This window comes from Onychostoma macrolepis, chromosome 13 (assembly GCF_012432095.1).
Source record: "Onychostoma macrolepis isolate SWU-2019 chromosome 13, ASM1243209v1, whole genome shotgun sequence".
In the NCBI taxonomy this organism is placed as follows: Eukaryota; Metazoa; Chordata; class Actinopteri; order Cypriniformes; family Cyprinidae; genus Onychostoma; species Onychostoma macrolepis.
Genome location: NC_081167.1, coordinates 29949078 through 29969591, shown reverse-complemented (window position 1 = coordinate 29969591; position 20514 = coordinate 29949078). Strand labels below are relative to the sequence as shown.

General features: G+C 35.5%; 2 protein-coding genes and 1 non-coding gene across 5 annotated transcripts in view; all 3 read left to right on the top strand.

Annotated features, from left to right (window-relative positions):
* Positions 1 to 5555, top strand: part of arid4b (AT-rich interaction domain 4B) — an 88066-nt gene extending 82511 nt beyond the window's left edge. For 2 of the 3 annotated variants that reach the window (XM_058794905.1, XM_058794903.1), the window contains one exon: positions 650 to 5555. In XM_058794905.1, the coding sequence (XP_058650888.1) occupies positions 650 to 789 (140 nt within the window). In that variant the 3' untranslated portion in view covers positions 790 to 5555. The remainder of the gene's footprint in view (positions 1 to 649) is intronic. The other variant, XM_058794904.1, reaches the window with a different exon arrangement.
* Positions 5556 to 7970: 2415 nt separating this feature from the next.
* Positions 7971 to 11539, top strand: tomm20a (translocase of outer mitochondrial membrane 20). The gene is made up of 5 exons (XM_058795936.1): positions 7971 to 8190; positions 9364 to 9410; positions 10119 to 10200; positions 10291 to 10433; positions 10991 to 11539. The coding sequence occupies exons 1-5, from the start codon at positions 8067 to 8069 to the stop codon at positions 11033 to 11035; spliced, it is 441 nt and encodes a 146-aa protein (XP_058651919.1). The 5' UTR covers positions 7971 to 8066; the 3' UTR covers positions 11036 to 11539.
* On the top strand, positions 10464 to 10595 carry LOC131552833 (small nucleolar RNA SNORA14). The gene has a single exon (XR_009274061.1). It is a non-coding gene; the product is annotated as a small nucleolar RNA SNORA14 (small nucleolar RNA).
* Positions 11540 to 20514: the final 8975 nt, after the last annotated feature.

Genomic DNA, 20514 nt, shown 5'->3' with positions numbered 1-20514 from the left:
AATAAGCTTTCCATTGATGTATGGTTTGTTAGGATCGGACAATATTTGGCTGAGATACAACTATTTGAAAATCTGGAATCTGAGGGTGCAAAAAAAATCAAAATATTGAGAAAATCACCTTTTAAAGTTGTCCAAATGAAGTTCTTAGCAATGCATATTACTAATCAAAAATGACAATTTACAAAATATCTTCATACATGATCTTCACTTAATATCCTAATGATTTTTGGCATAAAAGAAAAATCTATAATTTTGACCCATACAATGTATTGTTGGCTATTGCTACAAATATACCCCAGCGACTGAAGACTGCTTTTGTGCTCCAGGGTCACAAATGTTCAAATGTAAAAAATAATAATAATAATTATAAAATAAATAAAACACGTTTATTCTGTGGCACCTACGTGCCTAAGAGCCAATGGCTCCTTACTCGATATTTTTTTTTGTTTTTGTTTTGTCTGGAGCCCTGTAAACAACGATCAAATATCAGAATTTTCCAAAACTATTTGAACAGCTGATTCCAAGAAATATTCTTTGAATCACTTTTTTCGCCTGTCCAGAGTTTGCAAGATTAGCATGAAAATCTGACTTTAAAAGACTCCCTAACCTGTTTCCCCTGACGCTGACCCGTACCTCTCTTGTGTCCCAGCAGGTGCAGCGGCGGCCTCGTCCTCGTCCTCGTCCTCGCCGTCCTCCAGCTCTCTGACGGCGGCTGTCATGCTGACTCTGGCCGAGCCCACGGTGTCCGGCGCACCGCAGAGCTCGGGGCTGTCCGTGGAGTGCAGGTGACAGCAGCGGGACGCCGGCGGCGAGCAGCACAGAGCACTTAACCAGCACCCGGCCCGCCTCGGCCTGCCCCAGAGACACAGCGACGGCACGAAACCATAGCCACCAGACAGCAACAAGCACTATTTTATATCGACAACTGTTTCCTTGGCAAGCTAATTGCACTCAAGTGCACTTTTTTTCTTGAGAGTTGTGGGTGGGTCGGGTTTGACAACAGGACAAAGACTATTTCTGTTTGTTTGTTCGTTCGTCCGTTCCTTTTACAAACCAGTCCCTTCATTTTTGACCATTATGAATATTTGATTCTGTCTTTGAATATGAATTCATCTACAGTGAGTGAACTCTGTAATTCACCCTCAGATCCACCGGTATGAAGTCGGTCCCGGGCCAGAGCTGTTTATGAGGCGGCGGAGTTTAGAAACATGGAAATACACCGATGGTCAGTCGACGCTCCAGTGCCTTACGGTTTGGGCACTCGTGAGGAATGCTGGGAAACGCTCAGTGCTGGGTAACCTGTAATCCAGGGGTAGATGTGTGTGCTTCATAACAGAGCCCAAACTCACATGAAACAGAATGTCTGGTTTTCTTTTTAATCAAAACAGGAATCAAGAGTCTGTCCAGGTCATATTTCACCCTAAAATTATATATATGTATTTATATATATAAAAAAAAAAAAATTGCTCAAAGAAAACAAAGATATAAAGTAAATTTACTGCATTTTTTAAATTGTGATTTCCCCCCCGCCCCCCCCAAATATATGTTATTATTTATTAAATATAATTTTTTTTTTAATACTGTATTACAGTAATAAGAATCACCACTGATTCATAATTTCACAATGAATGCAATTTGCATTCATTTCTATATATATATAAAATACTGTATTACAGTAATGAGATTTATGATAATCACTGAGAATGGAAATGATTTAAGCAATTTCACAACAAAAAATAACAGGTTTCGTTATGCTTTTTTCATTGTGAATTTTAAAAACACTGTATTGGAGTAATGAGAATCACCACTGGCAATAATAATTGTAAATTTCACAGTGAAAAAAAAATTAATGCTCTAAAAATAGGTCTCATTTTTAATTGTGAAATGTTTCATATATCTGCTTGTTTATTAAATATATAATTAAAATATACTGTGTTACAGTAATTTTACAAAAACATTGAAAATAATTTGAATTGTATATTTAATAAATAGTTGAATACAAGTAATTTCACAAAGAAAATAAATCTTAAAGGCCTTTATAATGAGTTTCATTATGCAATTCTTTTATACTTATATTTTTAACATAATTATTTAATATATAATTTAAAAAAAATACTGTTACAGTGACAATTGAGAATGAGAATTATATATTTAATAAATAATAATATATAAATCATGTCATAATGAAAAACAAAATCTTAATGGCCGTAAAAATTGGTTTCATTATGAAAGATTTTTTTGCATATTATTGTTTATTGAATAGATAATAAAAAATGGCATATTGCAGTAATCAGAATCACCGTTGAAAGTGAATTGAGAATTTAATAATTTAAACTAAATTCAATTGTGAAGTGAATTTATATATGTTTTAGGGTTAAATTTGACTTGGATGTGTTTTGGTTCAGATCACGCCTTATGAATGTTAAATCCTGATTTGTCCATTGCTTTATTTTGAATGATTTCAGAAAGCCTTATGAAAGATATGTTGATCAGCCCTTCATCTTCACCGTTCCCCACTCGATCATCTGCGTTTGTTCATGTGTTTGTCTTGTCGACAAATGGCTGAAGGAGGAGCGAGCGAGTCGGGCTAAGGGCTATTTAGACGTTTGGAGAGAGTTTGCGTTCAGTATCTCTGGAGGTGAAATGTATTATGATTGTTGACAATTTGAGAATTGATGTCTTTTTCTGGCAGCCAGGATTCTAAATGTATTTTACTACTGAAATCTATCCAGACCCTGTGGGGTTTTAATGGTTAATGTGGCAGTATTCAGAAGTGCAATGACAGATTCATCTGTGATCGAGTGCAATGACAGATGCCGGTCTGTTCTGTACGTAGCCTTTGTGTGTTTATGTCTTCCTTATTTCCATTTCCCACCTCTTTTCCCATTGCCGTAAGTGTAGGATGTGGAGTAGTAAAGCACTTCATTGTCACTGTGGGAAACGGTCCGCTGGTTTGGTGGCTTGTGACAGCAGGGTGGACTGTGGGTTAAAGCAACAGTTCACCTAAAAATGAAAATGCTTTCATGTTCTTCCAAAACCAGATGATGATATTTTCCTGTGAAACACAAAAGCAGATGTTTGTTTTCCCTACAACAATCATTTCAGTCTGTTTCTCCAACAAATCTGTGGAAGCTCGTTTCCACCACAGGATAAAAAAAACAAGAGGTAACTGTGACTTTTATCTCACCATTCTGACTCTTTTTTTCACGATTTTGAGGTTCTATAGATTTAGAGAGATTCTCAGGGTTCTGAGAAAAATACATCAGAATTGAGATGCAAATTTAGAATTCTGGAAAAAAAAGTCAGAATTGAAGATTTAAACTGAAAAAAAAAACCCCGGCAGAATTGTCATATGTTAAACTAATAAGTCTGAGAATGAAGTCAAAATTGCAAAATGTAAATTTAGAATTCGAGAAAAATACATCAGAATTACAAGACATAAACTTAGAATTTTGAGGGAGGAACAACTCAAAATTGCGAGATGTAAACTCAGAATTCTCAGAGATGTAAGTGTAGAATTCTGAGAAAAATGACAGAATTGTGACGTGAAACTCAAATTCAAAAGTGCAAGATCTAAACTCAGAATTGTCAGACTTACGAAATTTAAATACAGAATTTAAACAAGAATGGCATAATTGCAAAATGCAAACTCTGTTCTGAGGGGAAAATATTGCAAGATGTAAATGTAGAATTCTGAGAAAAATGACAGAATTGTGAAATGTAAACTCAGAATTTGGAGAGAGAAAAAAAATCTAAATTGCAAGATGCAAACTCAATTCTTAGGGGGGAAAATGTAAAATTGTGAGAAGCTTGGAATTTTGAGGGGGGGGGTAGTAAAAATGTGAGATGTAAACTCAGAATTCTGATCTTTTTTTAAAAACAACAGAATCGTGACAAACTCAATTGTGAATTGTAAACGCCGAATTCCATGTAAAGTCAAAATTTTGAGATGCAAATTTAGAATTCTGAAAAAGTCAGAATTGCAGATTTAAACTGAAATTCCAAGAAAAAAAAAAAAGGAAAAAAAACGGCAGAATTGTGAGATGTAAACTAATAAATCTGAGAATAAAGTCAAAATGTAAGTTTAGAATTCGAGAAAAATACATCAGAATTACAAGACAAACTTAGAATAATGAGGGAGGAACAACTCAAAATTGTGAGATGTAAACTCAGAATTCTCAGCGGTGTAAACTCAGAATTTTGAGAAAAAAAATCTAAATTGCAAGATGCAAACTCAATTCTTAGGAAAAAAGTAAAATTGTGAGAAACTGAGGGGGAAAAAAGTCAAAAATGTGAGATGTAAATGCAGAATTCTGAGAAAAATACATCAGATTTGCAACATTTAAACTCAGAATTCTGACTAACTATGTTAAAATTGTGACAAACTCAATTGTGAGATGCAAATTTAGAATTCTGAGGAAAACAAAGTCAGAATTGCAAGATGTATACTCCGAATTCTAAGAAAAACGGCATAATTTCAAGATGCTGAATTCTGAGGGGAAAAAGTCAAAATTGTGAAAAACTAAAAAAAATGGCAGAATTGCTAGGTGTAAACTTGCAACTGCAAGAAAAAAATACTTATAGGGAGATGTGAGAAATGAGAAAAATGGCAGAATTGCGAGATAAAACGTCGCAATTACCTTTTTTATTGTATTATTCAAGCTTCCGCATCTATCTTGATTTTATAAGACTTCAAATATAGCACAACAGCCACTTCCAGGAAAAATAACAGCATGGTGTGGAATGACATGAGGATTTGGGGTGAATTACTGCTTTAAAAGTAGAACTAGAGTCAAGTTACCACGAAACCAAGAGAAGCTACGAGAACCAAGGAACATCATCCTATATTTTGATGTCGCTCTCTTTACTTTGAAAACGTCAGCGCTTTCTTCTCTAAACCTCGGTGGTTTCATCCTGCGCGATCTGACCAGGGAAAGGGTTACGATGCGACGTATGTACTGAAGATCTCCAGAGTTTCCTTTGTATAGACTCCCTCTTGTATCATAACCTGAAGGTCTGTAGCGTTTGGCACTTGTATGTAATAGTATGCCTTTGTTATACATTTGTATATTGAGAAGTGTGTTTCGAGTCAAGCTATTTAATATCTTGCACTGTTAATACCATGTACGTTTCTGTACAGTTTTACTGTTTTAACTGTAGTGTCTGTGTACATTCGGAAGGTAGAAGCATGTCCATTTTCTTATCCGTTCTTTTGTGTTTCGTTCTTGCATAGAAGTTAGTTTTGATTCAGTTTTTCATACTTTTTCATTCTCGTCTTTGTGCATTTCTGTTCAACTGTGCTTGTACCAGGTTTTCTTTTTTTTTCTTTTTTTATAATGTGGTATTTTCCAATCTGTACATGAACTGTAAAGTTTTATGGATCTTTACAAAAATGTTCAGAGATGTTTGTAAAGACGAGCAAAAGAGAGAGAGAGTGTCAAAGCTTAACGGGAAGTTCTATCATATTTATTAAGCTCATCAGAAGATGGACCGTGTGTAATTTATTGTACAAATGTAAGCAGAAAAGCCTTTGAAATAAATGCCATAGTTTGTGACCTCGAATGTCCACTTTGGTTCCTGTCAGAGATGAGTGATGATAAATGCGTTTCACAATACTAGATCTACTGATCTGCTGGTGTACTTTGATCTAAAATATCTCCTGAAGAACAGCACAACCGGAGACGCGGACGATACGGAACAACGGTTTATATAATTAAAAAAGGTTTAAACATCTAACAATGCAAAACAAAATAATAGAATAGAAAACCTCTACGTTTGGAACAGAAATGAGCACAATGACTAGTTTATTTTTTACTTCATATACTGTATGTGTGTGTGTGTGTATATGTATATATATATATATATATGCAAATCTTAGTTTTCTATATAAGATTAATAGTGCTGTCAAACGATTAATCGCGATTAATGGCATCCAAAATAAAGGTTTTTGTTTACATATGTTTAACATTATTTATTATTTTTATTATAATTTTTTTATTTATAAAATTACACACATTTATATAATATTGTTTATTTAATATTTTTATTTATAATATTTATGTATAGTATAAATCATATATAAATATGAATATGTATGTGTGTATTTATATAAATATACACAGTACACACAACATACATTATGAAAACAAACTTATTTTGGATGCGATTAATCGTGATAGATACAGGTGCATCTCAATACATTATAACGTCGTGGAAAAGTTCATTTATTTCAGTAATTCAACTCAAATTGTGAAACTCGTGTATTAAATAAATTCAATGCACACAGACTGAAGTAGTTTAAGTCTTTGGTTCTTTTAATTGTGATGATTTTGGCTCACATTTAACAAAACCCACCAATTCAATCTCAACAAATTAGAATATGGTGACATGCCAATCAGCTAATCAACTCAAAACACCTGCAAAGGTTTCCTGAGCCTTCAAAGTGGTCTCTCAGTTTGGTTCACTAGGCTACACAATCATGGGGAAGACTGCTGATCTGACAGTTGTCCAGAAGACAATCATTGACACCCTTCACAAGGAGGGTAAGCCACAAACATTCATTACCAAAGAAGCTGGCTGTTCACAGAGTGCTGTATCCAAGCATGTTAACAGAAAGTTGAGTGGAAGGAAAAAGTGTGGAAGAAAAAGATGCCCAACCAACCGAGAGAACCGCAGCCTTATGAGGATTGTCAAGCAAAATCCATTCAAGAATTTGGGTGAACTTCACAAGGAATGGACTGAGGCTGGGGTCAAGGCATCAAGAGCCACCACACACAGACGTGTCGAGGAATTTGGCTACAGTTGTCGTATTCCTCTTGTTAAGCCACTCCTGAACCACAGACAACGTCAGAGGCGTCTTACCTGGACTAAGGAGAAGAAGAACTGGACTGGTGCCCGGTGGTCCAAAGTCCTCTTTTCAGATGAGAGCAAGTTTTGTATTTCATTTGGAAACCAAGGTCCTAGAGTCTGGAGGAAGGGTGGAGAAGCTCATAGCCCAAAAAAAGTTGGTTAAATGACCATGGTGTTGGTGTGCTTGACTGAATCTATGAGGTATTGTCAAGAGGAAAATGAGAAATAAGAGACCAAAAATGCAGATGAGCTGAAGGCCACTGTCAAAGAAACCTGGGCTTCCACACCACCTCAGCAGCGCCACAAACTGATCACCTCCATGCCACCGAATTGAGGCAGTAATTAAAGCAAAGGAGCCCCTACCAAGTATTGAGTACATATACAGTAAATGAACATACTTTCCAGAAGGCCAACAATTCACTAAAAATGTTTTTTATTGGTCTTATGAAGTATTGTAATTTGTTGAGATTTTTGTTAAATGTGAGCCAAAATCATCACAATTAAAAGAACCAAAGATTTAAACTACTTCAGTCTGTGTGCATTGAATTTAATACACAAGTTTCACAGTTGAATTACTGAAATAAATGAACTTTTCCACGACATTATAATTTATTGAGATGCACCTGTATATTTTTTATTTGTACATTTGTACAATAATAAGCATAATTAATTATATCTGTTAATACAAAAGATCGATGCCTGTTATATAAATATAAATATTTCCAGTAGGCCTAAATTAATCACTGTAAAACAAAACAATCATGAGCTCTGGAAAATTGGAAATTAATGGACGTTCAACTGAAAAAAAAAAAAAATGAACATTTATCGATGGTAATGTAAGTATTAAATAATGTAGTAATGTTGTTTTTATTAGTGTTTGAAGTGAAACCGTTCCAGTTAACTTGAGTAAAACGTGTTCCATAAATGTGATTTCTATAAATCCGAAGAAAGACTTTCGTTCAATATTGAATGTTACACAGTTATGCATACAAAAATAAATCAGAACAAAACGGCAGGGAAAAATTGAAAGCAACTGCAAAAATAAAAGCATTTTCACCCTAATTAGAATACAGTATTCCGCGAAGATGTTTTTAATCTTTCAGGCGTTTGTAGCGAACACCTCCCACAGAGCTTTCGTCATCAGAAGGGGTCCTTCAGCCGCTGCGTGAGCACGTGCCCTGCAGAAGTCGCAGCAGATCTCCGTTAACGGCGCCGCGATGATGGGCGGCAAACCGAGCGCGATCGCCGCGGGCCTCTGCGGCGCGGTCTTCATCGGGTACTGTATCTATTTCGACAGAAAACGACGCAGCGATCCGACCTTCAAAACCAGGCTGCGTGAACGTGAGTCCTGCGATCGGCGAGGCTAGCTCCCAGATTAGCGCTGGTTAGTTTGGATTCACTGAGATTACAGTGTAGTTAGTTACTAGTTACATCGTGTAACGGATTTAAATTGTGTAAATTATTACGTATTTTAATTACAAAATGAATGAAACTGTAATTAGTTTCAGTTACTGAGAAAACGTGTGTAATTAAATTACAGCTAACGCTATTTATAAAAATGCTAATGATTACAAAGGCGGTTACATTTGAATATTTTCATTCACACGCATACAGCTTTGATTTATTTAGTCCCCAAATTGCATTGACTGCTCTAAAATATGAGACACCAATGTTTCAGGAGTTCATGCTTCATTTCCTACTCGAGTTTTATGTATATGCTTTTTAAGATAAACAGTTTTTTCCAAAGCATTGTTAGATGCCAGTGTTTCCTCATAGTTATGAAAAGATCTGATTTCAAAAACCGTATCATAGCTATTAAACTTATGATTTTAAATCTGTATTTAACCGCAGAATGATCTCATAGAAAGTAAACATAGCTGCTAAAGTCTGATTTCGCGCTGGCTGTGCTTAAAAATGTATTATTATAATCATAATTCAAATGAAGAAGGACTTTGAAAGTCTGATACTAACCAGTGTTGAGTTCTGTAAAGTTAACCCTCCCTGCTTTAAATGTTTAAATTTGTTAAAGACTTAGAAAAGTAATCAAATGTAAACCGTTACGTTACTTCAATACAGTAATTGATATAGTTACACTACTGTTACATTTTAAAATATGGTAACTTGTAACCTGTTATATTTCCAAAGTGACCTTCCCAACACTGTTAGATTATAACACAGTGTCTTGATAATAACTAGCAGGTCAGTCACGTTCAGATACTGTATTTTGACCCCCGATGCTTCATTGAATCTCCTATGAACGGTTCACCTGTGAATCATAAGGTCATCATACTTTCATAAACAGATCAGTCAATATGAATGACGTAAATATACACTGATGTTGTAGATGAAGAAGAATCATATCGGCTGAATCAGTCTGTCTGTCTCAAGATTGAATTCAAGTTGCAGTCAGCTACTTGATATGCATGTGCATTAAATATGTTAATATAAGATAAATTAATATAGATGTCTGTAGTTTGATGTGCTGTTTTGTTCTCTTTATTTATTTATTTTTAGGGCGGAAGAAGCAGAGAGCTGCTCAAAATAAATCTGGACTCGCTGAAGTAGGTCAAACATCTGATCACGTGTAGAGGTTTATGAGTCTTGTCATTAATTCAGTAGATATTCCTCTAAAGCAGGAATTTTCAAGCATTAAATGCCACAGACCCCCAAATATGATCATCCTCATGCAAAAAAAAAACAAATGTATATTTTTACAATTTAAAAGACAGCTATATATTTTCATGTATAAAGACCTAACATTCTGCTACATTACATTATTATACATTATTATGTTTCTGTCGCTATAGTACTTTACTGTTGTTGTTTTTTTTTTTTAAGCATTTGTTTTTATTTTACTTGTTATTTATACATATTAAGCAATTTAGTTAGTTAGATCTTATTTTTATTTTAAATCATTTTATATTTTAATCGATTTATTTCTATTTTAATAATTTTTAGTTAGACATTTATTTATTCTGTTTTATTGTATTCATTCTCTCATTTTAATCTTTTTATTTATTATAATCAAAGTTAGTTGGCTCTTTATTTTAAACTTTCTTTTAATTTTTTTTAATTTAAATATTTTATTTAATTTTTATACATTTTTTAAAATCAAGTTATTTAGTTAGACAGATCTTTTTATTTATTTTTAATTTTATTTTTTTTACTGTTTTTGGTCCTTTGACCTCAGTTTTAAAAGCTTCTCTAGAGCTTTATGAAGGCGATGAAGTTTGATCATATGCATGAGATTGTTGGTCTTTATCTTTCAGCTGCCAGATCTTAAAGATGCCACAGCTGTGCAGAAGTTTTTCCTGGATGAGATTCAGCTGGGCGAGGAGCTGCTGGCACAGGGTGAGATGTTTGTCTCTGTGTCTTTTTCACGAGGTTTCTAGATCTTCTCTGCGTGCCATGAAGTGTTAAACGCCCAAACATGTTCCTCAGGAGACTATGAGAAGGGTGTTGATCACCTGACCAACGCCATCGCCGTCTGCGGCCAACCACAGCAGCTCCTGCAGGTGCTTCAGCAGACTCTGCCTCCGCCCGTCTTCCAGATGCTGCTCACCAAACTGCCAACGATCAGTCAGGTGAGCTCAACATGCATATCATACCCATCACCGCATTCTGTAAAACCCCCCAAGAGCTGCGTGTAGCTTCTGGGACAAGTACGAATGCAAGAGAAAACCGAGAACTTTCCAAAGCTACATGTCTTCACTGTGACTATTAGCTATTTCACCTCTTGAACATTGACAACTTGCTGTTAGTAGAGAACTAAACTAAAGTTCACCCAAACCTGAAAATTTGCACCCTCAAGAGTTTTTCTTCATCAGATTTGGAGAAATGTAGCATTGCATCAGCGTCTCAGCAATGGATGCTCTGCAGTGAATGGGAGCTCAAGATGTTAACTGATGGACTGGAGTGGTGTGGATTATTGTGATGTGTTTATCAGCTGTTTGGACTCTCGTTCTGACGGCACCCATTCACTGCAGAGCATCCGTTGCTGAGACACTGACACATTTCTACAAATCTGATGAAGAAACAAACTCCTCTACATCTCGGGTGGCCTGAGGATGGGGACATTTTCTACAAATGTTTATTTTGGGTGAACTATTCCTTTAACCGCAATCATTTCTCCTGTTCACAGCGGATAGTAAGTTCTCCGAGTCTGGAGGAAGATGACGTGGAGTGAAACGTGGCGTTTGTTAGTGTGTGACGATCCACCTGCTGATCTTCAGGTCTCTGGTCTTTTATTTATCATGTTCATTCCGGTGTTTGCTTGCACAGTCATCCTGATCACTGCACTCTCTGTTTGTTCATAGTTTGCAGTATCATAGTTCATATAAAGAGGTGTTATATTTTTATTCCAAACAAGATTTCTTGTGACAATCACAGGTCTTTGAATACAAACGAAAGCATCAAATTAAGAGTTGAATATTTGACTGATTGTAAAGGTCATCTGTTGATGTGTCGCAGACACAAACACAAAGCAGTTCCTTTGTGTCGTGTTTGGATATTTCACATTTAGTAGTTAATCATATATTAGTATGGCTGATCTATCTGCAATGTAATCAGATGTTTTTGTTTATGAATTGTTTTGAGTATGAAAGCGTTTTGGGCACATTTGTAATTTGTATGCACTGAACTTTAAACAATAACTTCCTTTTTTGTATTCATTAAATACTTTAATCAAGAATGTCTTCTTGCTCGCATTTGTACATTTCTACATGTGCTGTTTTACTCATTTCCCTGCAATGCTGCTGATCATTTGACGATTGCAGTGCTCTTCCTCCAGGAGGCAGTGCAAACACACAGATTATTATAAACTATAAACTTCAGTTGAGATTTACAGTTGTCTGAATTGAAGAGAGCAATAAAGCATATTTTATGTTAAAACTCCTGGTTTAATAATCAAAGACAGTTAAAGCTATTGGTCAACACCGGCATTCAGAACTTTTTCAAAATATGTTTATAATGGCATACTACAAAATATAACAAAGATCACTACATTAAATATTATGTGCATATGGTTGCAAATATTCCTATTCAGATAGACTACTAATTAGCCAAAATGTGTGGTATAAATGACAAATGAACCATAAGTAATAAAAATAGATTATTTGATTGTTGTTTTACCAAGAGGCACAAATGTGACCCTGCAGCACAAAGCAGCACAGGTATATTTGTAGCAATAGCCTACAAAACATTGTATGGGTCAAAATTATAGATTTTTCTTTTATGCCAAATATCATTATGATATTAAGTAAAGATCATGTTCCATGAAGATATTTTGTAAATTTCTTACCATAAATATATCACAACTTAATTTTTGATTAGTAATATGCATTGCTAAGAACTTCATTTGGACAACTTTAAAGGTGATTTTCTCAACATTTAGATTTTTTTTGCTCCCTCAGATTCCAGATTTTCAACAAACCATACATCAATAGAAAGCTTATTTATTCAGCTTTCATATGATGTATAAATCTCTATTTTGAAAAATTGACACTTAAGACTGGTTTTGTGGTCCAGGGTCACAAATATGAAAAAACACTTATTTTCAGTTAGTTGTCAAGGAAACATTTATAATTTTCATTTAAAATATCCAGTTAAAACTTTAAAAAGTGCAGGTTTTTAATAGTTTTCATTTAAAATAAAAATACACTTATTTTTGTTTTCATTTTATGTGCTTTTTTTGTCTTATTTTAAATGTTTATATTTATATTTTATTTTCAATTAAAACTTATTTTAAGTTAGTTTTGCCATGGCAACGTCTATAATTTGTTTAAATTTTCATCTAATATTTAGAATTTATTTCATTTAACGAAAACAATTTTTTCCTTGTAATTTTTAAGTTTTAGTACTCTTATGTTATTCATAAATAGTTAAATACATTACAGCGATTAGTTAATAATGTCACACAAACTTGCAAAGCCGAAAAAAACTGAAATTTTAACTTTAAAATGCAATCAATTATTTTGTTAATAATTATAGGAACAATTTTTTCTCACAGTAAACTAGGTTGTTAAACTAATGAAGCTCTTTTCCTGTTTCTCTGTGGTTTCTGTAAGCTCAAATGTTTAGACGTGAGGGTTCCCAGTAAATCTGACTGACGAGAAGGTCAGGACGTTCTGATGATGATCTACTGTATGTGTTTTGGGTTTGAAACCGTCTTTATCTGGCACTGGTGGATAATTGAAGTGTTCGCTGGAGAAACCAGCAGAAATAAATCCACCTTCTGTCCAACTGCGCTCAGATTTTCCAGGAATAATGATGTGGACAGATTTATAAATGGAGACGGCAGTGGATTCAGCTCTGCTACAAACCATTTTAGTGAAGCATTTATCAAACTCATTCAGTGTCAAATGATTTGTCACGACACTGACGCCTCATTTTATTCTCAGCCTCAAACATTCTGCAGAGGAACACAGGTCTGAATGCTCATGATAGTGTCATGTTTAAGGTTTAATTACTTTCACAACTTATGCTTAGGGTACAGCAGGGTTCCTCAAATCTTCCCCTGGAGGGCCAATCTGCTGCAGAGTTTAGCTCCAACCCTGATTAAACTCACCTACCTGTGATTTTCTAATGATCCTGAAGACTCTGATTAGCATGCTCAGGTGTGTTTGATTAGGCTTAGAGCTAAACTCTGCAGGAGTGGGCCAGATTTGAGGATGCCTGGGGTACAGTGTTATTTTAGTATATTTATATTATAGTAGCCTATATATTAATATTTTGAATTAGATTATATTTTTGTCTTTTCAGTTTTTATTTTTATCATTTTAAATTTTGGTAATTTTGCTATATGTATTTTTAAGTTTGTATTTTTTAAGGTTAAGTTTTCCACCTAATATGATTTTTTTTTTTTTTTTTTTTACTATTGGTAGTTTTGTTATATGCTTTTATTTTTTAAATAGTTTTCATCAAATAAAAACTATTTTCCGCCAATTGACTGCTTTACTCTCAAACCGTTTCATCACAGATCAGCCTCAAACATAACCAACTCCTCACTTTATTTCTATTAAATGTGTGTTTTAGTCAGTATTATTGTTACGTTTCGCTATATGTAAATAACAATTATACATTTCGATCGAACGCAAGGTTGCCAGGTCTGCGAATAAAACCCAGCCCAACTGCTAATCAAAAGTAAAACTATCCCTTTATGCAGCGGCAGTATCAAAGTAGCACAATTCCGCCTGAAAACCGCGGACCTGGCAACACAGACGCGTCTATACCGCGTGTTTACGAAAGTCAGCGTAGTGGAACATAAAATAACACGTTCAGGCGCGTTGCACGCTGATAACCGGAAACGCCCGAGGCACAAGCGGAAGTGGTTGCGTAAATAGTAGCATAAATAGTCAATTGATCTGGGTATGTTAGTAATATCAATAATAGGAATAATCATGCAACGAAATCGTGTTTAAAGCGGATGCAATGATACAATCAGCGCTTATGATGAAGATATAATCACTGGATTTGCTGAAGTATATCAGGTTAGTGGCATCAGATCTTTGAAAGTGTTTTAAGGCTTTTAGCAGCAAGTGAACTGAAAATACACAATCAAAACTGCATATTTCAGTTTGTCTATGAAATATTTTAAAAATGTATTTGAGAGTTTTTCTCTATGCTTTTGTTTTATTCTACGTTACAGAAAAACAGCAAAACACAAAAACTCCAGATTTTATAGAAACTGAGTCGACTGAGATCTGTTTTGCATATTTCTGAGCGGATTTACATAATCTTATAAAAATGTATTGAATTTCATAGTTATATTGAAACCATTTTCCAGTTCCATCCTTGGGTAGTTTTGTGTTTTTGACTGATGTCTTGTTGGGTTGTAGTGTGGTATAACCGTGGTGAACTCTTGTCCTTTTTATCTTTATTTGCTTCGTGTTGCTATGTAGTTTTGCTCCTGATTCTGCCATTTGCACTGTATACATTGTATGTGTACAATGTTACATTTACACTTGCATTTAGTCATTTTGCAGACGCTTTTATCCAAAGCTACTTCCAATTGGGGATTACATAAAGCCATTCATCTTGAAGAGGCAATCAGACAGACGAAGTGCTTGTAACACCAAGTCTCAGGCATTGTTTAAATAAGTACAAGCTAGCAAGGGAAGGAATAAATAAAGAGAGAGAGATTATTTATTTATTTTTTTTAAGTTTTTTTTTTTTTTTGAAAGGTTTATCAAATCAGAATTTTACAGGATGTTTACAAATGATGAGTGAGTTGGAATCTAGAAGTACTTTTCCCATTCATTTTTCCCACAGGGTTTAAAAAAAAAAAAAAGTCTGAGGTAAATTCACTCTTCACCTGGAGTTTGATTGACAGGCGATCTGGCCAATCATAATGCTGAATCTGTCATTTGTCCAACAAACATGAGTGTAGAGTTCAAGTCCACAGGCGTTAATCTACTGTATTTTGACGTCTTTCCGTGGCTGAAACAACATACCTTCTGATGTTCATTTATGTTTATTCTGTGCTATAAAGAGTAGTAAATATGAAAAGATGATCGGTTCACGTACTGCTTGAAATTAGGTGCTATAGCGATGTGTCACGACACATTAAAGAGCCACAAATCGGTATTTATTGTTTGAATTTCTTTAAAAAATGACCAAATTTGAATGACACGTGTTTCATACCTAAAGTAACCTGCTCTGTCTTGTTTGTCGGAGCGTTGTCAGTGTCCTCTTTGATCGGCAACGTATTTTCTAATGCGTGAGAACATGATGGCGTGGCGTGAGAGCGGCATGGCTTGTCGGACACAGCTACAGTAACTAGGGGGGCGGGTCTTTGCGAAGGGTCACTTAAAATTTTATTTAATTTTGCTAGATTGTAATTGTTGAAATAATACATTTTTAATTGATTAACAACCTCGTAGCTCACTGTAGGTCTGTCATTAAATGTTTAGAAGTTGCCCAATGGAGAATATGAATGGGATTTTTACTTCTGGAACACAACTAGAATCTAATTTCAGATTGACGGATTCATCAGCCAATCAAGTTGTTGTAGGCTAATTGTAAAGCTGGTGGGTGTGGTTTTGTGGCAGTTGCTTATACGTTGAAGTTTAAACGGTGGTGTCATGTTTTTGTTGTTGGCTTTTGTGTCCGAGTTTGTCTTTGAAAGGTTGATGGTCACTTTGGTACTGTAAGTTTACAATGACGTAAACACTGTAATGATGTCATAGGGTGATATTCATTACAGAATGGTTATTAATGTCAGTCTGATGATCTTTTTCTGTTTAAATGGGCATTTCTCGGCCAGTATAAAGTGTAATGTGTGCCAGACTTTATGCAGCAAGTCCCGATTACATGAGGTTCAGTCCAGCTCCAGAGGAGTTTGGGAGGGTCTGTTTGGCCTGAGAAAATAGGAGTTGTGATATTTTATCCGCATTTACTCTAGCCTTAATTAGTTTTGTTTTGGAGGAATATGTTCAGCTGCTTAAAGCTTCATTCACACAGCAGTAAAGCATCAGAGAGCTTCTAATGACCGCAGCACAGGAAAGGGTTTGGTCGCTTTGGAAGCTTCCCTGCTGGAAGACAAATAAAGGCCTAATTATTTTTATCCAAGTCTGCAGCTGGTTTCTTTCTTTCTTGTGTATATATATATATATATATATTTTTTTAACTGTGTTTGGAAGGTGTAGTCTGGCGCTCGGCGCTGCCAAGAGACAGGAACTGGAAAATACTTCTCTAAAAAGAGAAAATAAAATATGAAAACGCAACTGGAGCCAAGAACCGTCGAATAAAAACATAATGACAGACGGTGTGTTTTCCATGAACTCATGCACTCATACCAAAGCTGCTCCCTCCCTTACTTTCATAAGACGGGAAAAGCGTGCTAAGAGGGAAGCTGCTGAGATTTGATTTGGGCTTTAAAGGGATAGAGATCCTAAAATGAAAATGGTAATTTATCCTCATTTATATAAATTAAAAAATAGCATGAATTAAAGGCAGTATATCAAGTATTATGTGTGTATATACATACATACATGCATACATACACACACATCTGCTCACCAAGGCTGCATTTATTTTATCAAAAATACAGTAAAACAATAATATTGTGAAATTGTTTAAATTAAAATTTGAATGTTTTAAAGTGTAATTTATTTCATGATGGTATAGGGCCTTATGAAATCTGTCTTATTTTTTCATGAAATCGATTTTATTTCATTTTATTCCCAATTTCTGTTTTTTTCTTTTTTTTTCCTCCTATCCCCCATTTGATGAATGGTTCATCAAAAAGCATGTCTAATTAATTGAAATCATGAAACTTACAATTTAACATTTTAGTAAGAGTTTAATTACAAAAATTATATTTTTAGGGCCCTATGAGATGTAATTTTTTCTTAAATTGTTTTATTTTCCCCCAAATTCTTCTAGATTTTCCCCAAAGTTTTCTGGATTCCATTTAAATGATTTAATTTTTCTGAATTCTGTTTTTTTTTTTTGTGTGTGGTCTTCAATGAATTTAAATCATGAAAATTTTACAATTTAACAACAGTTTATTAAAAGTTTCATTACAAAAATGACATTTTTAGCCCTGTGAAATTACACTTTTTGTTTTTTTTATTCCATTTTAATGGTTTAATTAAGTTTTAATAAGCATGTCTCACTGACCTCAAGTCAGTTAGAGGGAGTGAAGCTGATATGTGGTGTTGTGTGTGAATGATTCTGCGGTCAATGGAGAAAGCCTTGTTCTTGTTACTGGCACTGGAACATAATGCAGTCTCAGCATTGTTAAAATGCAGAAGCCAAGCGTTTGCTGTTGTAGTTGCTTTTGGTAATAGAGTGGTGCAGGTACTATTACATCAGAACCTGGGAGACGAATTTGCCTATATATGGAGTTTTATTATGGGGTTTTCGATTTATGAATAAATTGAGGCTTGTGCTAAACTTAACTTTACCATAGATAAGACCGATTGGGGTGTGAGTGTATGATATTAGACCAGCTGGTGTTGTACAGACTATAATCCTGTAAACCGTGTGTGAATGTGAGTCTGTCATATAGTTTCAACAGGGGGCACTGTTGCTCCAGCCTCTTTGATAACCTCCCTGGCTCTCTAGTCCTCATGGTGTTGACTAGTTTACCACCAGAACCTGTAGGCCGACATGATTGAAGGAGATCTCTGACAAATGACCCTGTCATTACTTTATTAGTTTATGTGAGGCAACTCCACTATAAAAGTGCTTTGTGTGTTTGCATTGCAGTAACATGCATTAAATAATTGAAGAGTTGAATTCTCTGCATGTGAATAATTGGTCAAAGCATTTTTTTTATTTTATGTTTTTGACATTTTGCATGCATGCATTGTGCAAATATTGCTTATACTCACATGAATGTGCCTTGATCACAATGCATGCATTTCAAAACAGGCCACCGGATTACCACAGACAATCAGAAATGCATTGCTATGTGCTGTCGTTCAGCTCTCGCTGCCAACTGTGTGTACGTGCCAGTGGGGGGGAGAGAGAGAGTGTGCAGCCTGAAATGGATCATGGTGCAAGCGAGGAGAAAGCCGAGCGCTGTCATGCCAGCAGACGCTGAGGAAATGTAAACCGAGTCACAGTCGTGCTAATAATAATGGCGGCGTGTTGCAGGGGCAGCGGTGGGGGGATTTTAATTACCAAAGCAGTCTTAAGCCCTGTGTCATGCGTTGCAAAAAATACAGAGGGGGGGAGGGGGAAAAATCCTTGGCACTTCCTAAAAATAAAGAGAGGTGTACGTGCTTGGAGTGCTAACAGCTGTGCCATCTGATCCAACACGGCAACTCATTGTAGGGATCAAATCCCCTCACATTTGACTTTCCTGCACTGGATTTAGACGAAATCGGGCCTTTTTCCCATTTCTGTGCTGACTTTTAGGGAAAATATGCAGAATTCCGTAGAATAGATGCATACTTGTTCAAAACATTTAAAGGAACAGTTCACCCAAAATTTAAGGTTGTCATTATTTGTTTATATACCCTCATTGTAGCTTCATTTACATTTTATGAATTTTACTTTTAATCTTTTAGCAGGCGCTTTTATCCGAAGTGACTTACAAAAGAGAAACGCAGCATTAATGTGACAAACCGCGTAAAATTATGTTTGTCATTTATTCATTATTCATTGAAGATCTTCTCCAAATCAAATATTGCATCAGATTTATATTGCAAAACCAACCACTTTTGGTGATTTTATTGATGTCTTGATGTGATGCACCATATTAGCAGACACTTTTATCCAAAGGGACTTACAAAAGAGGAACAAAAGCAATAAAGAGTAAATGTAAAAAACAAACATTCCAGTATATTCTACAGCTATATATTTTCATGATTTAATACTATTAAAAATTCATAGGCTATTATAAATGTGTAAAATATTATTTGAGAAATATTTAGTTTCTATTATGCCGCACTATTTTGTCTATTTACTATACACTGTAAAAAAAAAAAAAAAAAAGCAGATTTTTGAGTTTAATAAACTTATTTTTGTGGGAGATTCTCAAATTTTTGTTGTATAAACTTAAAACGACAAGTCAAGAAAACTCAAAAATCTGCTGAAGCTGGATGCCTTAATTTTAAGTTGGCTCAACCTTTTTTTTTTTTTTTTTTTAACAGTAGTACTGTGATGTATTATTTAAAATGTTTTATTATTTTTAAATATTTTATTTATTGAAATCCACTTTATTTATTTTCAGTTTATTAATTCAGCCCCATTTTATTTTTGTATAATTTTTTACCCCTTTTTTAACCCCTGATCCATGCAACAAGCATGTACTTCAGTTTAAAGAGCGCTGCTCAGTTCAGGTCAACTAGGTGCCACGTGCTTTGAAGGTCAGGGTAAATGCAGAGTCGTGTTTCGGAAACCTTCATGACATGCTGATTGGTTGAAAGAGTATCTGAGGTAAACATGCGCACGCATTCGTGACGAGTCCTGCCTGCATTTGCGCTGCAGGAATGCCATTCATCGCTTTAAATCGGGCCGTAGGGGCTCCTCAAAATCATCTCACCACCTTCGAGTCGCTGCATTGTTGACGCTCATCCACCCCGACAGATCATTACATAGCGGTGTCTAAAAGTGCAGTACGGCAGATTAAATGACTGCTCCACACGGGGACGAGGCCTTGAGCAAAAACATTAAAGCCGTAGATGTTTTTCTTCCTCCTCAGAGTGAAGGAGATTATATAAAACTCAAGCTCTGTTCTCTGTCAGTGCTTGTCAGTTTTATCTGACACATCTTGGCAGGAACTCCCAGAGAAACCCTTCTTTTCTTTTTCCTTGACATTTCGAAGCAGAAGAGGTAAACAACAGGTTAAATAAACACTGGTTTTTGTTTCAACGGTCTCGCAGCGCAAACCGCTTTTGAAATCCTGAGAAGGGCCGTGTTGTTTTGCGTACTGTAGGTGCTGCATTGACTTGTAACAAATCCTTGCCCTCAGGAGACGCGTCAGGAGGGATTAATGGCGAGGGCGGGACTCCCTGTTTTCCCATTGTCACGGCCCCAGCCGCTCTGTATTTTTATCCCAGCCGAGGGAACGGAGGCCCAAGCTAAGCTCCTGTTTCCTCATGCCCTGATTCTCTGAGACGAGCTGTGAGGGGAACATGTAAATAATGTATCAGGGGAACTGAAGGCAGCACTGTGGCGGCCATGATGAGGCGTTTAGCCAACACGCTAGACAAA

Coding starts and splice junctions, on each gene's coding strand:
- tomm20a (XM_058795936.1), top strand. CDS start 8,067: ATGATGGGCGGCAAACCGAGCGCGATCGCCGCGGGCCTCTGCGGCGCG. Junction 10,201..10,290: donor CGAGGAGCTGCTGGCACAGG/GTGAGATGTTTG, acceptor CATGTTCCTCAG/GAGACTATGAGAAGGGTGTT. Junction 10,434..10,990: donor AACTGCCAACGATCAGTCAG/GTGAGCTCAACA, acceptor TCCTGTTCACAG/CGGATAGTAAGTTCTCCGAG.